Raw genomic sequence first — 20,327 nt, forward strand, 5'->3', positions numbered from 1 at the left:
AGCAGTGTTTCATTTTGGTTCAAACAATCTTAAAGAATTCATACATTTTGTTTCATAACTATGAGAATACAATTCAAAATTATTTAGCCTTTTATGTATGAATTGTATTAATACAATATCATAAATTTGTCTTATTTTAAGAACATTAAAATCTAAAAACAATTTTTGAGATGAAAATCATTAGGTTTATGAAGATATATTTTAATTATTTTCTTCCGTAATAAATAAAGTGGATTAAAATTGGATTTGAAATGATACCGCCATCTACAGTCAGTTTGTTACCTAAATATTCAGTTATTGCAAAATAGTATGTGTAACTACTTATGTTTTTATAGTGCAAATAGGAATCAACATAGCATTTATCTTTTAAGTAACTAGATTCATAATTATTTTATTATACCTTCATTTGAAAATGACAGAAAAAACAGGTCTTAAAATACGTAACTATATTGACTGTATCGCAAAATTAACTTAATCCTAGCCGTAAAGGAATTACAGTAAGAGAAATTATTTATCTGTGAAAATCGTTTCTACAGAATCACAAATCCAATTGGAAACCGTAGGTGATCATTTTACGAAATCGTTTTCAATTTTATATATCTACATATTACTTTGTAAAACTAATGACATCCTTATCGTTACAGAAACGAGCCAAGGAAAGCATTCTTTTCTGTCAAAAAATTAGTTTTCTCTCACAAATATGTCTACAGATTTTTTCGTCACAAGTGATTTGCCCCATGCCGTCTAAAATTCAGAAAGACAGTACAACTGAAACAGGTTGTCATTTTCGTTCCTCGAATGCCTACTTTTCATAGCCAGGATTCCCCTGTACTCGGGGGCTGTAAAATAATTTTTCTCTCGCATATCTGGTTTCCGTAGTGCTGTTTACTGTTTGAGAATTAGGTAACAGAATTCGAGTGTCTCTATAAACGAATGCCTTTTTGATATTTCCACCAAATTTAAAACTAGATTTTCATAAACAGTAGAGTAGTAATTACAAGGTGTTACAATATACGTATATCTATACGATATACGGAACGCTTCACCACAAAAATTAGTACATAATTAATATACAGGTGAACCGTAACTGGTGTCATTAATTTCAGGGGGTTATTCTTTGAGATATTTCAAACCAAACAGTTTAATGTAATTTTGCTCGTTTTTGCTTTCTTTTCGAGATACAAATTGTTTTATATGAAACATTTCATAACGTGTTTTAGGAAAGCCATTCATTTTATTCCCAATACGCTCAGTCATTTTAAGAGAGCAGTGTATTATGATAATATATGCTTGAAAGAGTTTTAGTTTTGTTCTTTAAATGTGTAGAAATTTGATCCGAATAAATGTAACATTTTAAAATTCCTTTTCAGAACGAAAAGTTACATTTGCTCAGTTCAAATTTCTGCATATTTAAAGGAAGAAAGTAAAATTCTTTCAATCATTTACCTATTATCATAATACACTGCTCTCTTAAATTTACTGATCATAATGGGAATTAATTGAGTAGTTTTCCCAAAGTACGCCATGAATGAAATGTTTCATATCAAGTATTTTTTTGTCGAAAAGGAAGCAAAAACGAGCAAAACTATATCAAACTTTTTTGTTTGAAATATCTTGAAGAATAACCCCTTGAAATTAATGACAATACTTTAGGTTTACCCTGCACAGACCTACTTAAGTCCCGCGCCGTGGCGTCGTGGTATACGGCATCTTGCCTAGGACTCGCGTTACGGAATGCGCGCTGGTTCGAGTCCTCATGGGGGAAGAAATTTTCTCACGAAATTTCGGCCAGTGTATGGGACCGGTGCCCACCCAGCATCGTGCACTTGGGGAGCTACGATAGGTAGCGAAATCCGGTTGCGGATGCCAGCCATAACGGCTGGGGGGATCATCGTGCTAACCACACGATACCTCCATTCTGGTTGGATGATCGTCCACCTCTGCTTCGGCATGTGGGCGTGAGGACAGCAGCCTGGTCGGTCTAGAGTCTAGGCCTTCACGGGCTGTAGCGCCACGGATAAAAAAGAAGACCTACTTAAACGGCACAGGCTCATCACAGAGTTCGAACACCCTTTGAGTCCTGGCGAGATTTGCGACAAAGACTGTGTTAGGTGATATGTTTCCCCTAATGGCATTCCACCATTGTTTCATTCAACACAATCGTCATATATTGCGTTTTAAACCATCTAGTGCACAAAGGGAAACGCTGTGCGGCAAAGTGTCTGCAGTTGTCGCGTGTTCTTGCTAGAAAAATATATTTGTGTGAAATTGAACTCTGTCGATTTTTGAAGTAATCTCTCACATGCAGTGATTAAAATAATATGCTTTTGTGTGCAATGAAAAATAAAAAAAATTCAATTTTTGTATGTTAATCAAAATACAAGTTTATTATTGAGAAATGATAAAATGGTCATATGGCTTTTATAGAGTTTCGTAAAGTCAGAATGGCAATGGCAATCGTTGTACTGGGGAAAAGCCTGCCACAGATCTTATTTTACTAATATACGACCTAGCATAAGCCCCGGAAGATACATGAATTATCGATAGATAGAATTCCAGCTGTGTCCCTTAATTCCTCCTGTCAGATTGTCTAATTCTGTACTTCACCGAGCTGGCAGATGTCCCGGAAATGTGGAAAGTTTTCTTTCTATGCGCAGAATTTTAACTACTTGTTACATCACTGCAATTCCCACTGACCCATAGGTTCTCAGTTTCATACATTTACGTAATAAAACTACTAGGTATAAGGAAATTGAACAAAATATTAAACAAGCTCCATGGGCAATGTAAATTTCAAACGACTCTGATAAGACAACACACAATTATATTCTTCTTTGAGGATTTTCGACCCAGCGGGGTTTTCCCCAAGTTCATATTTGAACTTCCTCAACCTGATATCAGACATTGTCAGACTCGCGTAATTTGGGGACAATTAACACATGGTATCACGCTGATAATGTATGAAATATTTGTAACTGACGTGCCGATATCTCCAAGTGGAGTAGACCTATGTAACGCTGTCATATATCGAGTTGATTGATGACGACAAAAAAGGTTAGTAATTTTAAATTAAATTTTAATTAAAAGTAATCTCATAGCTTAAAATGTATTCACTGTAGATTGTAATGGTAGAAATCAATGTACTGATGTCGGTATAAAATAATAAAATTAGGCATAGTCTTTATAACGAAAATGTGACAACACCGCTTGAATTTACAAGTACCGATGCTTTCAGAAAAGATATATCCTGCACAAAGCCTCCCGCTATAGTATTAATAGAATTTATACTTTTTTCGCTATATTAAACACAGAGGAAGCGTTTTTGCCCAGAAGAGTTGTTGTAAACTGTATTTTTTTCCATTGCCGGCAATGAATATAAACTACCAAAACTTATTATTTATTTTTTTATTTTTATTTTATTTATTCATTTGTTTTGAAGATTCCCTGTTTCATCGTACTGGAAGTAGTTTGTAATATTTTCACAAAGAAATCTTTCATAACAAGACGTCGAAACCACCTCCCCTTGAAAGTTTGCACAAGAAAGAAAAGTAGGAAACCTGGCTAGGAGTACTAAGCATTTGATATTAAATATTGTTTGAAAATACCTAGGGTAAAATATTGCGTTCTTAGTGATCAGAATTCTACATTGAGTCGTCTAAAACTATGCCAAATTTATTCCAGTCTTGGTGAAGAAGCCGGTTCTTCTTCCGAGAGAGCTCCGGTCAAGTACAGTACGATTATTTAGTCCTGACAGTCGCCGGAGATGTGCGTCTAGTCAGGCGAGTCCATTTAGTTATGCCAAGGGGTGTTTGGGTTAGTCACTCGCTAACCTTCGGAGCGATCGGATGTCATGCGTGCGGTAGAGCCGTATGTTTCTAGTACAGTTAAGCTGTACTGCATTCCTTTACCGACAGCTCGCCCTTATCTCTACTCCGGAGCTCTCCCCACTACTACTATTACTTCCTCTCTTTCGCGTCGCAGAGCTGTCAGGACTAAATAATCGGTCTGTAATCGAATTGTTTTGTAATAGGTACCGTATATGATAATAATATCCCTTAAATGCTGCATAGGGCTATGTGTCGAGCCACTATATAAAAATTAAATTAACTAAATTAAGCTACCAGAGGAACGTGGCAATGCTGATGTTTAAATCACAACAAACGATAATGTGTCTATGTTATAAATTGTAGGGAGTCGCGGACGTTATAACATGGCAAAGCCTACTTCAATAATCTTTTTATTTGTCGCTAGGTAATTCACACCTTACTCTACCTATAGTAGAAAAAGATTGGTGTAAAACTTTTAAGTCAAGCATGGATGTCAATAGAAAAAGATACGTCAGCTTTAAAATAGAGATTGGAACTTTAAGACTTCTTGTTATAAACAGCTCTTCAACTGAACAAGATAAGATGACTGGGCAATTGGCCGTTTGTTAGCAGATAATGCTGAGGAGTATATTTAGGGCAGTGTTAACAAGGTCTGAACAGACCAGGCTCCATCAATTACAATAACGGCTCCCCACAAGGTCATGGTCTGGACCATGGCAAAGATATACACACATGAGATACAGATATACCAAGGTACAAAATACTTACAAGTACACCCTGTCAACATGCAACATCGTCACGTAATAGTTCACCGTTTTATTTCCCTTTCCTGTTTAACCCCTTCAACTCACGACCCCAACTACAAGAGCACCTTTGTTTTCTACTACTAAAAATTAATTATGAACTTGCATTGCTAAAGCAAAATTATTCACAGACATATGCATCATATAGAGCCAGGAAGTTAGGCAAAACGCCTTTTTTATTGGGTAGATTTACGAAAGAATTTAACAGAGAATAACACATTTCCGCACATTTCGGGACGGTAGGACCAGTTTTTATTTGGTCTTTTTTTGCCTATTTTAAGGTTCAATACCTTTTTTTTTTTTGCCTCCTTTGCATTTGATAAATATGTTCTGCTATTATGTATATATTAAAATAATCAGTATAGAGAAAATATTGTACGAATTCCGAATATATTAAAAATATATATGAAAATAATTTTTTATTTTATAAAAGAAGCCATTACGACCAAGTGAAGAGAAACGACTAAAGGCATTTGAAATGTGGATATGGATAAGAATGGAGCGTGTGAAATGGACAGACAGAATAAGAAATGAAGCTGTGTTGGAAAGAGTGGGTGAAGAAAGAATGATGATGAAACTGATCAGAAAGAGGAAAAGGAATTGGTGGGTCACTGGTTGAGAAGAAACTGCATTCTGAAAGGTGCACTGAAAAGAATGGTGAACGGGAGAAGAGTTCGGGGGAAGAAGAAAATATCAGATGATAGGCGACATTAAGACATATGGATCATATACGGCAGGGGTCGTCAGCACAGAGCACGCTGGGGCTAGCCTCTCTTACCCGCGGAAAACGCAGTGCACTATAGTGCTCTCGTAGCTGCTAACGGGTATGATCTCTATCTCTCCCTGTTGCACGACAGTGTACACGGGACGGCATCGCGTACCCATTGCACATTTCGGCGAGTGCTGACGACCACTGATATACGGAGACTAAGAGGAAGGCGGAAAATAGAAAAGACTGGAGAAAGCTGGGTTTGCAGTGAAAAACCTCCCCTTACATTATGAATGAATGAATAAAAAAAAGCACCTGTTACAAAAATTAAACGATATTTTTGCATAATTGAAAACTCTATTGAGACTTTGTGTGACGAGTTGCTGCTATTACATCTCGAACTCTGAGGCAGTTGGTTTGTGTCGTCTGAGAGGTTCAGTTCCTACAGAACTGTATACTTTAGAGTTTTTAAATGCCTAATTTTTATTATTTTACTACCTATTTCCTAAATATTAAGTGCCTATTTTAGCAAAATAAATGTCTGAACCTTCGGGCTGTAAACATAACAGAAAATAATTATGTACTCTTCATTCCTAAATCCTTCAACCTCTCAATAACGACCCATCATAAGTTCAAAACAAAGTTTTATGTACCCTAGACAGAAATAGAAAACCTCGCTAAACATGAAACACGATATGGATAAAGCAAACGAAAACTTTTCATACCCATATGGCGATATCTGCTGGGTTCGTATTGGCAGTCCACTGACCTTCCTGAGTCAGCCCGTTTCACAAGATAATAAACATGTTAAATATGGACAACACATTCCACTTCCTGTTGCGATTGTTTTGATGACGAGGTAGACCGGTGTAAACTACGCCTTTCTCGCGTCTTATTAATGTCATCGACTTTGTTAAAGTATGGTTAATTCATATCATGAATATGGTATAGTTTATTGTTTATATTTGCCACCATTTTCACCCTTGACTCCTATCATAGCCGCCGGGTGTATGGGACCGAAGAGGTTAGGGCTCCAAAAATTTCACCTATGAGGCCGACGCCCCCACTTCAATATCCCATGTAATGATAGTAAGAATATGTAAAACTGTACATCCCGAAACTGGTAAGTGTAAATGGGTTTTAGTTATGGATGTGTAAGACTAACAACGTGCCAAGTTTAGTTAGAAAATGCTGAAAGAGCTGCAAACATGTAATTTATATTTGTGTTATGTTATATAAGATATTTTGTCATATCGATACAGTTAACAATGTTCTAGAAAAACTTATTTTCCTCATATCGAGCGTGAAACACATCGAAAAGATGTAATTTTTAACTATTATCTATTAAATTATTACGTACTGATCTGCACGTTTCGTATTTATGATTCTCTAATAAACTCTAGCGGTAGAGTTTACAGTCAAAATTCTGTAATATTATTTTCAATTACGTTGTCTATTTCCAGTTTTTTCTCATTAGTTTTTAAATTTGATTTATATAATTATGCAAATATTTAAGTTCGACAAAGGTCTCTAGTAAATTACATGCGTTGAATACAATGTTTAGCTTTTTGACCTGAGTGATCCCATCGATACTCATACATATTTTCTAAAATTTAGGCAAAGGTTGGCCTTTCACCCCCTAAAACTTTATAGAAGTTGAACGCCTACGACTCTTATGAGATAAACACTAAATAAAAAAATCAGTAAAATACATTATGATACAATTCATAAGAATACGTACTTCAATAACATTCCAGTGTTCCCATATTCATTATGAAATGGATATAGGTCTACTATAATGAATAAGAAATGATTCATATATAGTGTAAATATTTTTTAAAATACACATTTTTGTGTTTCAATTGTATATAAGGAAGAAAAAAACCTGAGACTACTGAAATGGTTCTGAGAAAATGTTTAAATTCTTTGAGATAAGGGGCATGTGAATATTTCCTCCATCACAGCCAGGGTACGAATTAACAGAGGGTTGGGGGGGGGGGTTTCCCCCGCTGTTGGAAAGTTATCAAGTTCTCATAAATTCATATTAACATCCCTGCCAGGGATAACTTCTATCTCCCCCTCACAAAATATAATTGTTTTAATACGAGTATATGTACTTTATAAAGTACAAAGTAAGGAAAGAAAATAAATAATATTGATGTATTATCATCACCGGCAAGCTGACAACATTCAATAACTTAGGAATTACACATCTTATCTTAAGCCTGTGCACGGATATAATTATTATTATTATTATTATTATTATTATTATTATAATCAAGATACAAGACAAGCAACTCAGTGCGACCAAGCGTTGAGCAGTATCGAATGAGGATAATAATTTTATGTACGGTATTCTCTATCTAGGATTCTGTTCCCCCCCACCATCAGAAATCTTTATTCGCACCCTGATCACAGCAACACTGTGCTGACTATATGTACGGTACAGTCTCAGAAAAAAGTTGTCGCACAGATACTTTATAAGTCTCAGAGAGGAGGCAGTGCGCATGATCAGAGGACGAGCGACCTGGTTCACAAGAGAACGACAAGTTGAGGTAATGAAATTAGTTTTGTTTCGTTGTATGTCTGATCATACGCACTGCCTCCTTTCTGGGATGTGCGGCAAAACTTTTTCCTAAGACTGTACGTAACGAGGAAGGGCTGCTACTGTTCTCCAACCAGGAGAGTAACCGTGAAAGGAATGTGCTTACTATTGCGTCATCTATTGAAGCGAAGTAGACAGATAATATTACCGTTATAACGTCAGTTTAAAAAACATGCGCTCTCTTGCATATGTTATTTCCTGTATGGAGGGATTAAAAGACCAAGAAATTAACCGTGATCTAATTTTGTAACTAGGGTAGTGTAAATATGTGTATCAGTGTTATCGTTTGTGCTTTGAGAGTTAGCCAATGGAGATGAGTCTACCCACGTGTGTAACCTTAGGACATCAACATTCATTCACAGCATCACCCCGCTGCGTCTCAGTCCCCTGAGACTTTCTCCTGGTTGGAGTACAGTATCTGAAATACGCCCTTTAAGTACGATATGTATTCATATGAATTCTAGCAGCTCCATTACGTTCCGTGTGCAATGTTGTTTTCTCTCTTACTATATTAATAAGCATAAACAGGAAGTACCTAATGTCATGCTGCAAAAAACAGATTTACAGACTTTCACGGAAATACAATTTTTCATTATCCCCTTATCAAAAAATTAGTTTTGACAGTAAGTGGCTATTTCTCCTAAACTGCTGAATGAATTTTGTTCATCAGTAGCTGTGAGTCAATTTATCTGGGAAAGTTCAATATCCCGAAAACCCCTTTCCGAATATAGTTTTCGTCTAACATTACCTCACTTGGACTCCTTGGAATTTTAGCTACGCTGTCCAGCATGGAAACCTGAAGCTCTATCTGTTCTCGAAACGATGCGACAACGGTTTCTCTATACTTACATCGAGGAAGTTCAGTTTAAACACGAGATTCGAAGTTACAACACCACATGACATGATTAGTTAACTGTACAGGCCGTGTGTACATTATAGAATGTGTATCACTACTGTCCCACTTCGACAATAAAGTGTCTGTTGTGATGCGAGCATATTCTGAACGGGCTAAGAATAGCACAGATGGGAATGCCATGAAATAGACTTCACGGCACCCGTCCGGACTGCCAAGTCTTTACTGGAGGAAACAAAAAACAATACTCTTCTTTCATAGCATGGCAGATGAGAGGTCCAGGTTCTCTAAAGAGTTGCTGTGAAAATTAACAAGGAAAAAGAACTTGCATATGATCTCAATTTGCAAAGACTAAACGCACTATAAAACAAAATATAAACAAATGTTACACGAATACAGTTTGCCTCACTGTTAACCGAACGGATTGAGCGTTAGTTCTGCACTCTGGAGATCACGTTCAAGTCCCAGAAAGTGAATGTTGCGGAAGACAGACACATTAGTGAATTGATTACTAGGGATATCACCAATTTCTATTCCATCACTGTAACAATTTTCTATCATTAACTCATTATTGTAGATCTATTAAAATTTTCCTTAATTTTACTGTAACATAACCTTAGACACATGGTAAGGATCTTACAGGACTCCAGCAAAACTATTTCTAATATCTCGAAGCGAGATGTGGACAATTAAGAATGCAAAAGAAAGTAGCTAGAAGCTGCAGAAATGACATTTCTGAAGAAAAAAATTACGGCTTATATTTTTGACCCGAAATTATATGCAGATATTTTAGACAAGTTCAACCAATTACAGCATTAATATAGAATTGCCATACAAAGTAGAAACATAATATTGCAAGAATGGATCTTAGGATAATTCGAAAACAAGTTCTAAAATAAAAATCCAACAGAAGGAATCAGTTTAGGAAATACCTATAAAATGAAGTGAGATCGTAAGAGATCAGATGTCTTATAAAAAAGGATAATGAAAAGAAAGGAAAAGGAAACACAGAAAGAGCAGGAGTATAAGAAGATGAGAGTTATGAACAGAAGGAAAAAGAGCAAGATGAGAAGAAACAAAAAGGAGAAAGAGCCAGGAATAGGAGAAAGAGCCAAGAGGATAAAACAAGAAGAGGATAAAGAGTAAAATGAGGAAGAGCAAAAGGGCGAGAAAGAACAAGAGAAAGAGAAACAGCAAAGAAAGTAGAAAGAGCAAAAAAGACGAGAAAGAGCAAAAGAAGAAGAAAGAGCTAGAGGAGGAGAAAGAACCAGGAGGAGAAGAAGAAAGAGCCAAGAGGAGGAGAAGAAAGGGCCAGGAGGAGCAGAAAGAGGCAGGACAAGGAGAAAGAGTCAGGAGGATAAAACAAGAGAAGGATAAAGAGTAAAATGAGGAGAAAGAGCAAAAGGACGAGAAAGAACAAGGGAAAGAGAAACAGCAAAGGAAGTAGAAAGGGCAAAAAGACGAGAAAGAGCAAAAGAAGATAAAGAGCCAGAGGAGGAGAAAGGAGCAGGAGGAGAAGAAAGAGCCAAGAGGAGAAGAAGAAAGAGCCAGGAAGAAAAAGAGCCAGGAGAAGGGGAAAGAGCCAGGAGGAAAAAGAGCCAGGAGGAGAAAGAGCCAAAAGGAGGAGAAAGGACCAGGAGGAGGAGAAAGAACCAGGAGGATAGAACAAGAGAAGGATAAAGAGTAAAACGAGGAGAAAGAATAAAATGAGGAGAAAGAGCAAAAGGACGAGAAAGAACAAGAGAAAGAGAAACAGCAAAGGAAGTAGGAAGAGCAAAAAGACGAGAAAGAGCAAAAGAAGAAAAAGAGCCAGAGGAGGAGAAAGGACCAGGAGGAGAAAGGACCAGGAGGAGAAGAAGAAGAAAGAACCAAGAAGAGAAGACGAAAGAGCCAGGAGGAGGAAAAAAGCCAGGAGGAGGAAAAAGAGCCAGGAGGAGGAAAAAGAGCCAGGAGGGGGAAAAGAGCCAGGAGGATAGAACAAGCGAAGGATAAAGAGTAAAATGAGAAAGAGCAAAAGGACGAGAAAGGACAAGAGAAAGAGAAACAGCAAAGGAAGTAGAAAAAGCAAAAAGACGAGAAAGAGCAAAAGAAGAAAAAAGCTAGAGGAGGAGAAAGGTCCAGGAGGAGAAGGAGAAAGAATCAGGAGGAGGAGAAAGAGCCAGGAGGAGGAGAAAGAGCCAGGAGGAGAAAGAGCCAGAAGGAGGAGAAAGGAGGAGGAAGAGTAAGAGCCAGGAGGAGAAAGAGCCAGGAGGAAAAAGGGTCAGGAGGAGGAGAAAGGAGAAGGAAGAGTAAGAGCCAGGAGGAGAAATGGCCAGGAGGAGGACAAAGGAGGAGGAAGAGTAAGAGCCGGGAGGAGAAAGAGCCAGGAGGAAAAAGGGCCAGGAGGTGGAGAAAGAGCCAGGAGGAAGAGAAAGGGCCAGGAAAAGGAGAAAGAGCAACAGGAGGAAAAGCAGGAGCGGAAAGGGAAAGTAAGAAAAGAAAGACAAGAGAAAAAGAGAGGAGGGGAAAGAATGACAGAAAATGGGGGAGGAGGAAGGAAGAGTAGGAAGACGTTAGTAATGTTGAAGTTTATGAACTACTCAAATTAAGCGGCGAGAATAAATTTAAAAGACATCCAGATTAAAACATTATATACGATGTTCATGATAAAGTTATGTCTCTTGCTTGGACATACATATCTCAGTACAATAAACAGCAATTCAACAAACTATAACACACTGTAATAAACGGACAATACGAGGCTTATGTCTTGATGTAATGAGAATTGTGCAAGTCAAATAGCAGTTCAATATAAAATGATAAACCGCACGAGACAATCAGACGGACTTGTGTAACAGAACACCAAGGCTGCAAGGTCTACTGGGTTATGTGGTTTTACAGTCTTGGAAAGTAACGACGAACTTTCGCTGTGAACTGAAAGAGAAAGTCCGTGCTGCAGGATGAGCATTCGGTTTTCTTCCTCCTCCCCTCGTAGCTTGTACACATACATGCCTTTAAAACATTTGTGTTTACTTTGACTTGGCTCTTCCTCAACTTTCGAAAAATATACAGTTCTAGTTGATTGTCAAGCTTCTCTCTCTCTGTCTCTAACAAGTAGCTCATTTCTGGATTTTAGGTTGGTTTTAGAACTGAAATGAATGAACAGTTACATAGACATTCATTTCTATTTTTTCGCCTTAAGTGACGAATTACTTAAGCGACTGCAGACTACCACGCAAAAATTAACCTATTCATTTTTTGACTCCGAGAAACAATGGTTATTGCATTTACATTTCTTTTTAAGCACATCTCTACTGACATCATGTGATAATATGTAACTTTGGAATTTCTTTACAATTATTAAAAAAGAAATATGTATAAATATACTGGCCAGTATGAATTTCAAATATATTTAAGTTTTATTAGTTTTGATATTGCCTTTATTGAAATTTTATTGGTACTATCATTTATCGAAATTCTGTTTTTGTAAATAGGTTAGCATGACCTACTCCTATGTAGATAACGGAAAAATGTACTTTTATATAATCGCGGTGACTTTTATATAAACTCTAAAATTATAATTATTGAAACATAATAAGTTATCCAAAGACTAAATCAAGTTAATATTAGAACGGGCAAATGCACAATTCTTATTTTTCTATTGAAAGCTCCATTTGCAATTACGTAACCAAATAAAGAAAACATGCGTACACAAACATGCACAGTTTCCACTACATGAAATCAGAAAGCATGGACATACAATTGCATCATTTTGATGTAGGCCTACTATACAAACAGAAACCAACATAGAACATAAATTAATGCAATCAAAAATATCACAATTATGGATCATGCTAAATAAAATACATTTATTAGACCTAATCACTGCATTACATGTGAACAACAACCATGCTATATTAAAGTTCTAGTACATTGCAGCTGACACTAAACACCCAGAACGGATATCTCCATCAAGTATTCCACTAAAGTCTTTGACGTAACTTTTCGTTGCCGTCATAGAATTAGGTATCAGTAGTAAATACTCATCTAGTTCCGTCTGTAATAACTAGGCATAAGAGAACGGAACACTGAAGGAAAACCCGAAATAATATTTTTGGGTGCTATGCATAGACATTTCGCTATCCCGCGCTACGAGCGTGCTAAACTAGCCCCGGCTATCGACTGATTACTTGTACAGGATTCATATCATATATCATATCCTTAACACTGGTTTATGAATACGAAAAACGTTAATTCGCTGATCATTTACCGAAAGCCCGCGCTAAGAATGTCTATGAATATGGCCCTTTAATATCACTCATACAACGAATTAGGTTGCGTTAGTTTGGACAGGTAAAAAACAAGAGTTTCAAAGTTAATTTAAAATAGCTATAATAAACGGTACTATAATTACCATTCTTAAAACAGGTCGGCTTGTAGATAAAAGCAGTGAGTGTGTTAGAATTTTATCATGTACATGAAACAACTAGTGTAGAGTTCACAGTTATTTTTTTACTGTGTCTAACTTTTTTCATGTTGCGACGATCTTGGTGGAGAAATAAAAGCTATATGAACTTTGTGGAAAAACTAGAAACAGTCCGTCGATTGTGGCTACAAATTTCGTTGCACATAAACAGTTCAGTGCGTGTGGGGTGCCAGGAGTACAGTAAAGAGGCACGCGCATGCGTAGAAACCAAATACACATGTGTTATACACGCTTTTCCATGTGTTATGAGAAGAAAGGGAAGTAGTATTAAAGATCCTAAAGCCGATGAAAAATCAGGTTACTAATTAATTTGCCTTTTTAAGTAATTCTGATATGAATCGTATTTGTTATTAAATTCGTAAAATAAAAATATATATTTGGACAAAACCTCTACGGTACTTTAACACTTGAGCAGCCGCCACTGCTTCAAAGACCAAGAACTCTGATTTGATTGGTCAGCCTAAAAGATCAACTCTTAGGTCATCTGCATGTAAGGGCATACTATTCTACAGCAATGAATTTTCTTCCGGGACGTCAATAACTCAATAGCAAGGAAAATGCTAAGAAGTACACTACGACCAATCCAATACCGGTAACAATGAAAATAATCTGTTCACTACGTTTCGTTAGTATCAAGAAATTCCACTTTTTGGTCTTTGGATTATGTCACACTTGTTAATCTTATCCGTTAATGTGTCCTGTTGCAATTCCTGCATTATGCGAGCAGGCTACTGGAATAAATCCGTGTGTCATGCAGTAAACAAGATACTTTACTTAGTAGCTGACCTTCAAGGGACCTATCGGTGTTCACTGCACATTTACAGATATCTTTCTATGCTTGCGGAACTTCTCTCTTTTTACGTGAAATGAATTACGTAAACTTAAATGGAGAATTTCTGTTAAGAAGTTTTCCAAATCAGAAACACCAACATAATATTATGTAAAATATGAAGCCGGTCTTTCCCTCTATTAAGAAATGCCACGAAATATTGCTTTGCTCTAGAACAGTCATACATTTCAACTGTTGTAAATACATAAGATATAAAGATAAGTGATTTATTTTACATAAGAGACTGAAAACGGAAAATAATTTAGTAATGAATTGACAGAAATAGTGCAAGTGAAGGTATTGTTATTCTACTGAGTACAGTAACAATACTGAAGGGTTCAGAGCCATAGTGGCCAAGCGCCATATATTAAAAACGGAAGGGTTAAATTAAGTGAATACCATAATTCAATGAAACATACAGCAAGTAATATAGAGTATGCACATTATAAAACTAAATGATATGTTAATCTCCATTAAACTATGATATTCACTTAACTTTAACCCTTGCTTTCTCCGTTTTTAATAAATGGCGCTTGGTCCACTATGGCTGTGAACCCTTCATATATAACTAACTTCTTCCATAATAACGAGGAAGTACCAGCAAGCGCTTATAAGAGATACTGTTTCTATAATTTTAATGTAACGAATTACATTCTTGAAAATATAACTGTGTACGGAATGTATGTAATTAAAATATAACTTATCTTTCACTATCTGAAAAAGAAAGTAAATAATTCGACTAACTTTTAATATCTCTATGTCCTTGATATTCCATTTCATTTAAAGTTATGTGTGTGTTTTCTTATTAAAATCATTAACTTGGCAATGTGTGTAAGTACATTTTACTATAAGTCATAAGGAAATTATGTGTTGTGGATAAATTGGTGGTCATAAAAATTAAATAAAATTATTGTTTAAGGAGGCAATATAAAGTTTCAATTACTGTAATATCTGTGTTTTTCTTTTTCTTTTTACGGTTTAGTTTTTGTTTATTAATTAAATAAGTGTTTTAAAACTTTGTGGAATGCCCCCTGAGCACGAGTATGTACTCTTTCTGGGGATGCTAACATGTATCTTTATTCTAACAATAAAAATTATTATTATTATTATTATTATTATTATTATTATTAACAACACGAGATGAGTGGAATTAAGGGGAACTCCACTGAAAATCGTGAAAATTAAAAAAAAAAAACTTTTATTGGCTATTTCACTTCTTTAGAATATATATTTTCTTACCCCAAATGGATTTTGTTCAATTCTGATTACAAATATGTTTATTTTTTTAAAATTAAGCTGTAAGGGGGCGTGGCATTTAAAGGCTGTCAAAATTATTTTTTCATCAAAGAATTCTTTTTTTTTTTTTTTTTTTTTTTTTTACAAATTTCTGATTACAGTCTAGTAACTTTTGTCCTGAAGTTGGCTCCCTGAAGTTACTAGATGAATGTAGCGGAGGGGAATTTTATAGATATTTGTTACATGAATATTCATTTTACTTTCAAATCCATTTTTCCGTAAGTTTATTTTTCTTGATTCAACACAAACTTTTTTATGCCAAATATTAATCAATCTGGACGAAATTTTTACTACAAGTATTTATGAGGTAGCTGCATATTTCTATGCATTTATTTTGTAAGAAATGCTGCTAGTTTATTCTATTAATATTTTTTAAATTAATTATAGGAAAAATATCATTTTCAATTTTTCGAAAAAAATTTGAAAGTGAATAATTAGATATTCCATAAAATGAATGCATAGAAATGTTTCTCTATGTTTTATGAATGTAACCAAAAAAAAGGAAGAATAAAAATTGAAATCTTCTACTAAAAACTTGGGTTCGAAAATATTTCTAAAAAAAAAAACAGAAAAAATAAAAAATCAAAGCCAAAAACATTTGGGAGTCAAAATTTGGATTTTGTTAGTCCTTCACATGATAAAGATGCTCTCAAAATTTGGTTTAAAAATTATTAGGAAATAAGTTGATATGCGCAGAGCTCAGACAATAAAACACTTTGAGAAAACCATTTCGCATAAAAAAAGGGATGTATCGGGTTTTACTTCAATGCCACTTTCGATACGAATTTCAGTAAGTGTACTTCCAAGAAAATAACTTTTATATTATTACTTATTTTCATTCGCACGATATTCTCAGTTTCATGTTCAACAATGGCGCATCCTCCGGTTCTGGATGCACTATTTTTTAATTATTTTATTTCAGCAGAGCCATTTCAAAATCACTATCTCTAAAGTGTTCTTGACTGGAGGGATGTTAACCTGTTATTGTTCGACTACAGAGTTCTTGAATACATATGTAGTAATATCTGTGGGCTTAACAAAAATATCGTTATTTACAAAGTTATTAGAATTATAACGATACCAGATGAAGTACGGTAAATCATTTTAGTGACAATATTTTTCTACAGAGAAATTTAAACACATTTGAAGAGAAGAATCAATAAATGGAAGTACTTTACAATTTTACGTAACAGGGAATCTTTCACAACATCCGGTCGGAACTCCTTTTGAAAATTTACAAAAATTTAACTTTCATTACAAACCATAAAATTCAAAAGTATGTTTAGGATATAGCGTACTAATGCTTGAATAACCTTTTTAATCGCCGTTAATGAAGACAAGTTAGATGATTACTTTTTTACACTACAGTAGAGGCAAACTGGTTCATAAAAAAATCACAATTTAACTAGGTCAGTGCCTACTATGGACTGTGTGTTGTACTGCCTACCATTACTAATAAGGTATGATGAAGGAGATCGAATTATGTTATTTTGGTGTAGATGAGGAGAAATGAATAATGGAAAGCAGTTTCAAGAACGCTAATTACGACAGCCTAATATGAATATTACTTATATGCAGTTTTTATGTTAATTGTTATGTCTTACACTACAGTGCCGGTACCTAACCGGATACGAATTTTCAAGGTAGGTTTCAACCTGATCTCCTTCTCATGAAAGCGGCAGTATTTGTATTATAATGGGCCTAATGACGAAACAACATATCTTATAAAAATGCAAGTGATGGGTCTGTATGATAAAAACATTAAGTGTAGGTTTTGAGGTCAAGACGAAGAAATTGTATGACAAGTTATCTATGACTGAAATTTGTTAATCTTCAAGTAAAATTACCTATATTACGTTATCGTAAATCCAGGATAGAAAATACCACCGAAAGGTACAGTTTGCTCTGGATGCAGTGAACTCAATTATAGTGAACATTAGGCTATAGTGAACCTAAATCACTGGTCCCGACCCGCATACATTAAAAAGTACATTAATATTTCCCCTCGCTTCAGTCATAGTGAAGCTTAAAAATTGAAGTTATAACAATTGTATCCTGACAAGTTCTTATTTGAAGTCAGATCTTCTTGTATAAAATTAAAAGAATGTGTTGAGAACATTCTAAGTTTCTTACTCCTTTAGTCAAAGGACAAAGATAGGATTAGTGATTCCGAGACAATGAGCTGTACTGTAAGTCCAGGCAACGCATGACGATCTTGCCTCACTCCACCATCGAAGGTTTGCCATTCTGTTCTCAGGCACTCTACTCTACTGTTATTTCTAATCCTACACCGTAAAAGGTTTGCCTTTTGTTCTCAAACATGACGGACGGATAGCATCCAAACAACGGAAAATGAAATTGCATGCTTTTATTAAAATGGGACGGACATGAAGGTAACATTCCGATGGCTTTCAAATTCCATGACCCCTTCCCAGTTTCAATTAAGTGACCTGGGAAATTCCAAGGCTGAGTACGCAGTCACATCATTACAGCGTTTGTCATTTCTACCTGATCAGTCTGTTTCTAGTGTTCCAACAGTGAATGTACTGTTTAAAATAGTCGAAGCGTAAATGAGCGTTTTCTTTGGAAGATAAGGCGAATATTATAAGTGACACTGAACGTGGTCTTTCGCAAGCGGACGTGCTTCGACAGCATAGTTTAAGTAAATCAACTGCGAGTGACAGTATACAGTGTAATCCATTCCACAAAAATGATATATTTTAATTACTATATAGCATTTTATTTTCTTGTTCACAATTTCATTCATTCCTGTCATTTAAGGTTAGGGGAGAGACACTTCGGATTTAGTGAACCTCGCATATAGTGAACGAAATATGCAAGTCCGCAGAGGTTCACTATATCCGGAGTTGACTATTTTGAGTCAGCATTAACAGATTAACTTTTCAGATAATCAATTAACTCTACTTTATCATGTAAAGTAGGTAAGCAAAATGGACTTTACACCATTTTACTTCTATTTTTAAAGCTTGCTAGTATTCCGAAGCATAAATTCACATGTTTTTTACCTGTAATGTTGTGTAAGCTGATGTTCCTGTGAGTTTGGTTCGGGCCGTGGCTGCCGTTAGTAGAGGGAGTGGCTGTAACAACACATGGGTTGCAAAAGCGTGCATGCTGCATAACCAGACGGAGACATGAGAGTGTTCACCGTAAAACTCTTACAAAGTTAAGTAATTGTTTAATTTATGACGCAGTACTCGAATAAATTACTGATAACTCTCTGAATTCTAGTTAGATTTGTTTACTCTACAGAACATTCGCTGCAGGAATAATATTGTTTCCCTTGTTACTAATCGGGTAGGCCTAATGCAATATTTTGCCTTTCAAACAGAAAGAAAGTGACATATATATTCAAATTGTTATATTTATGCTTTAATTCCTATATAAATGTAAATATTGACGGTTTTACTGTAATCAAATGTAATTTTACATCAAATTGTTTAAATTTCCTAGTTATTTCAACACTGAAAGTCTAGGGACCTTCTGCTCCTATCACCGTATGCAGAAGAGAAGTTTTTTTCCCAGTGAGTCGCATGCTTTTTATCATATGTGTAATATTTTTCCACTCCAAGCCTCAGTGAACAAATTAAGAATATCAGGAATGGGTTTAATATGTTTGATGTCAATTACCGCATTCTACGGTGAACACTCACATGCATGATACATGCTTGTTACATGCTTTCATCACTGTAACATTTAAATGATTAGAAATACCATTAAAAACATAGCCATATGCCTACCATATTTTTTACAAGACAATTATTAGTGAAATGATTTTAAGCGATGATTGAAAAAAAAAAAACATTTCGCATAACAAGTCTTCCCTTAGAATTTCATGTAAATCTACCGATATACGAATGCCTTTGAATTAATGAAGATAATAGTATGGATGTTGGAATAAAAATCGAAACATATTGAGATTCTGTTGCAAGAAAGGCAAAAAAACACAGAGCTGAATATTTAATGCACTACTGACATCAGGGTATCTCGCAACCGTGTGTTAAGTTTTTATTTATTTACAAAAAATAATAAAACGGATGTTTACATGAAAGAAAATTCAACAGGTTATGCTGTCATGTAGACGAAACAAACATTTGCTTTTCCACTGGTTGTTGAGTAAAATAATAAGACATAGCTGCAATTAAATTTAAGACTCTTGCCAGAAAACACAAATTTAACAATACAGTGAACATACGTAATTTAGCGTGAACAGTCTTACGAAATCACAGTGAGTATTGTGACAGCTGTGTTAGTTGTGGAGTGTTGCATAATGAAAATTTCCTGGTTATTTTTTTCTTGTTTATGTTTCCTGTCGCCCTATTTTGAGCGCCTCTGGTCTATAATCCCTTCAGCCCCCGACGGTTCTGCTGACGTTCCAGAACTATAGGGAATTTGAAGACAAGAGTAGACTGTGGAATCATATGGGTTTTTACTTTCTTGAAACATCTCGAGATTTTGAAACAGTAGGCTACTTCATCGAAACAAAATTGACGATTTTGTAAGCGTATTTATGAAATACGTTCTTATTACATATCATAGGGCCGTATTCATAGACATTTTTAGCGCGGGCTTCCAGTGGATTATCAGCGTTTTTCGTATTCATAAACCAGTGTTAGCAATAGGATATGATTTGAATTCTGTACTAGTAACCAGTGGATAGCCGGGGCTAGCTTAGTACTCTCGTAGCGCGTGCTGCGAAATGTCTATGAATAGCACCCATAGTGACTAACAAATGTACAATGTAAAATAAATCATCGTCATTATCATTATTATCAAAATCATTATTATTATTATTATTATTATTATTATTATTATTATTATTATTATGTACGTGTGTCAAGATAAGTAATGCCTATTTTTCTTAACTACTTCCAAAAATTATGTACAGTATCAGACTCTTTGTTCTTGGCATTAACAGTTCC

At 35.4% G+C, this 20,327-nt stretch overlaps 1 protein-coding gene across 7 annotated transcripts in view; it reads right to left on the reverse strand.

The window, feature by feature from the left end:
- The window catches only part of LpR1 (Lipophorin receptor 1), a 263,945-nt gene that overhangs the window by 50,151 nt on the left and 193,467 nt on the right, over positions 1-20,327 (reverse strand). For 5 of the 7 annotated variants that reach the window (XM_069817316.1, XM_069817314.1, XM_069817317.1 and 2 more), the window contains exon 12: positions 18,414-18,485. The exons of the other annotated variants lie outside the window; for them this stretch is intronic. In XM_069817316.1, the coding sequence (XP_069673417.1) occupies positions 18,414-18,485 (72 nt within the window). The remainder of the gene's footprint in view (positions 1-18,413; positions 18,486-20,327) is intronic. 7 annotated transcript variants of the gene reach the window in all.

Source organism: Periplaneta americana, chromosome 17 (genome assembly GCF_040183065.1).
Source record: "Periplaneta americana isolate PAMFEO1 chromosome 17, P.americana_PAMFEO1_priV1, whole genome shotgun sequence".
NCBI classification, from domain to species: domain Eukaryota; kingdom Metazoa; phylum Arthropoda; class Insecta; order Blattodea; family Blattidae; genus Periplaneta; species Periplaneta americana.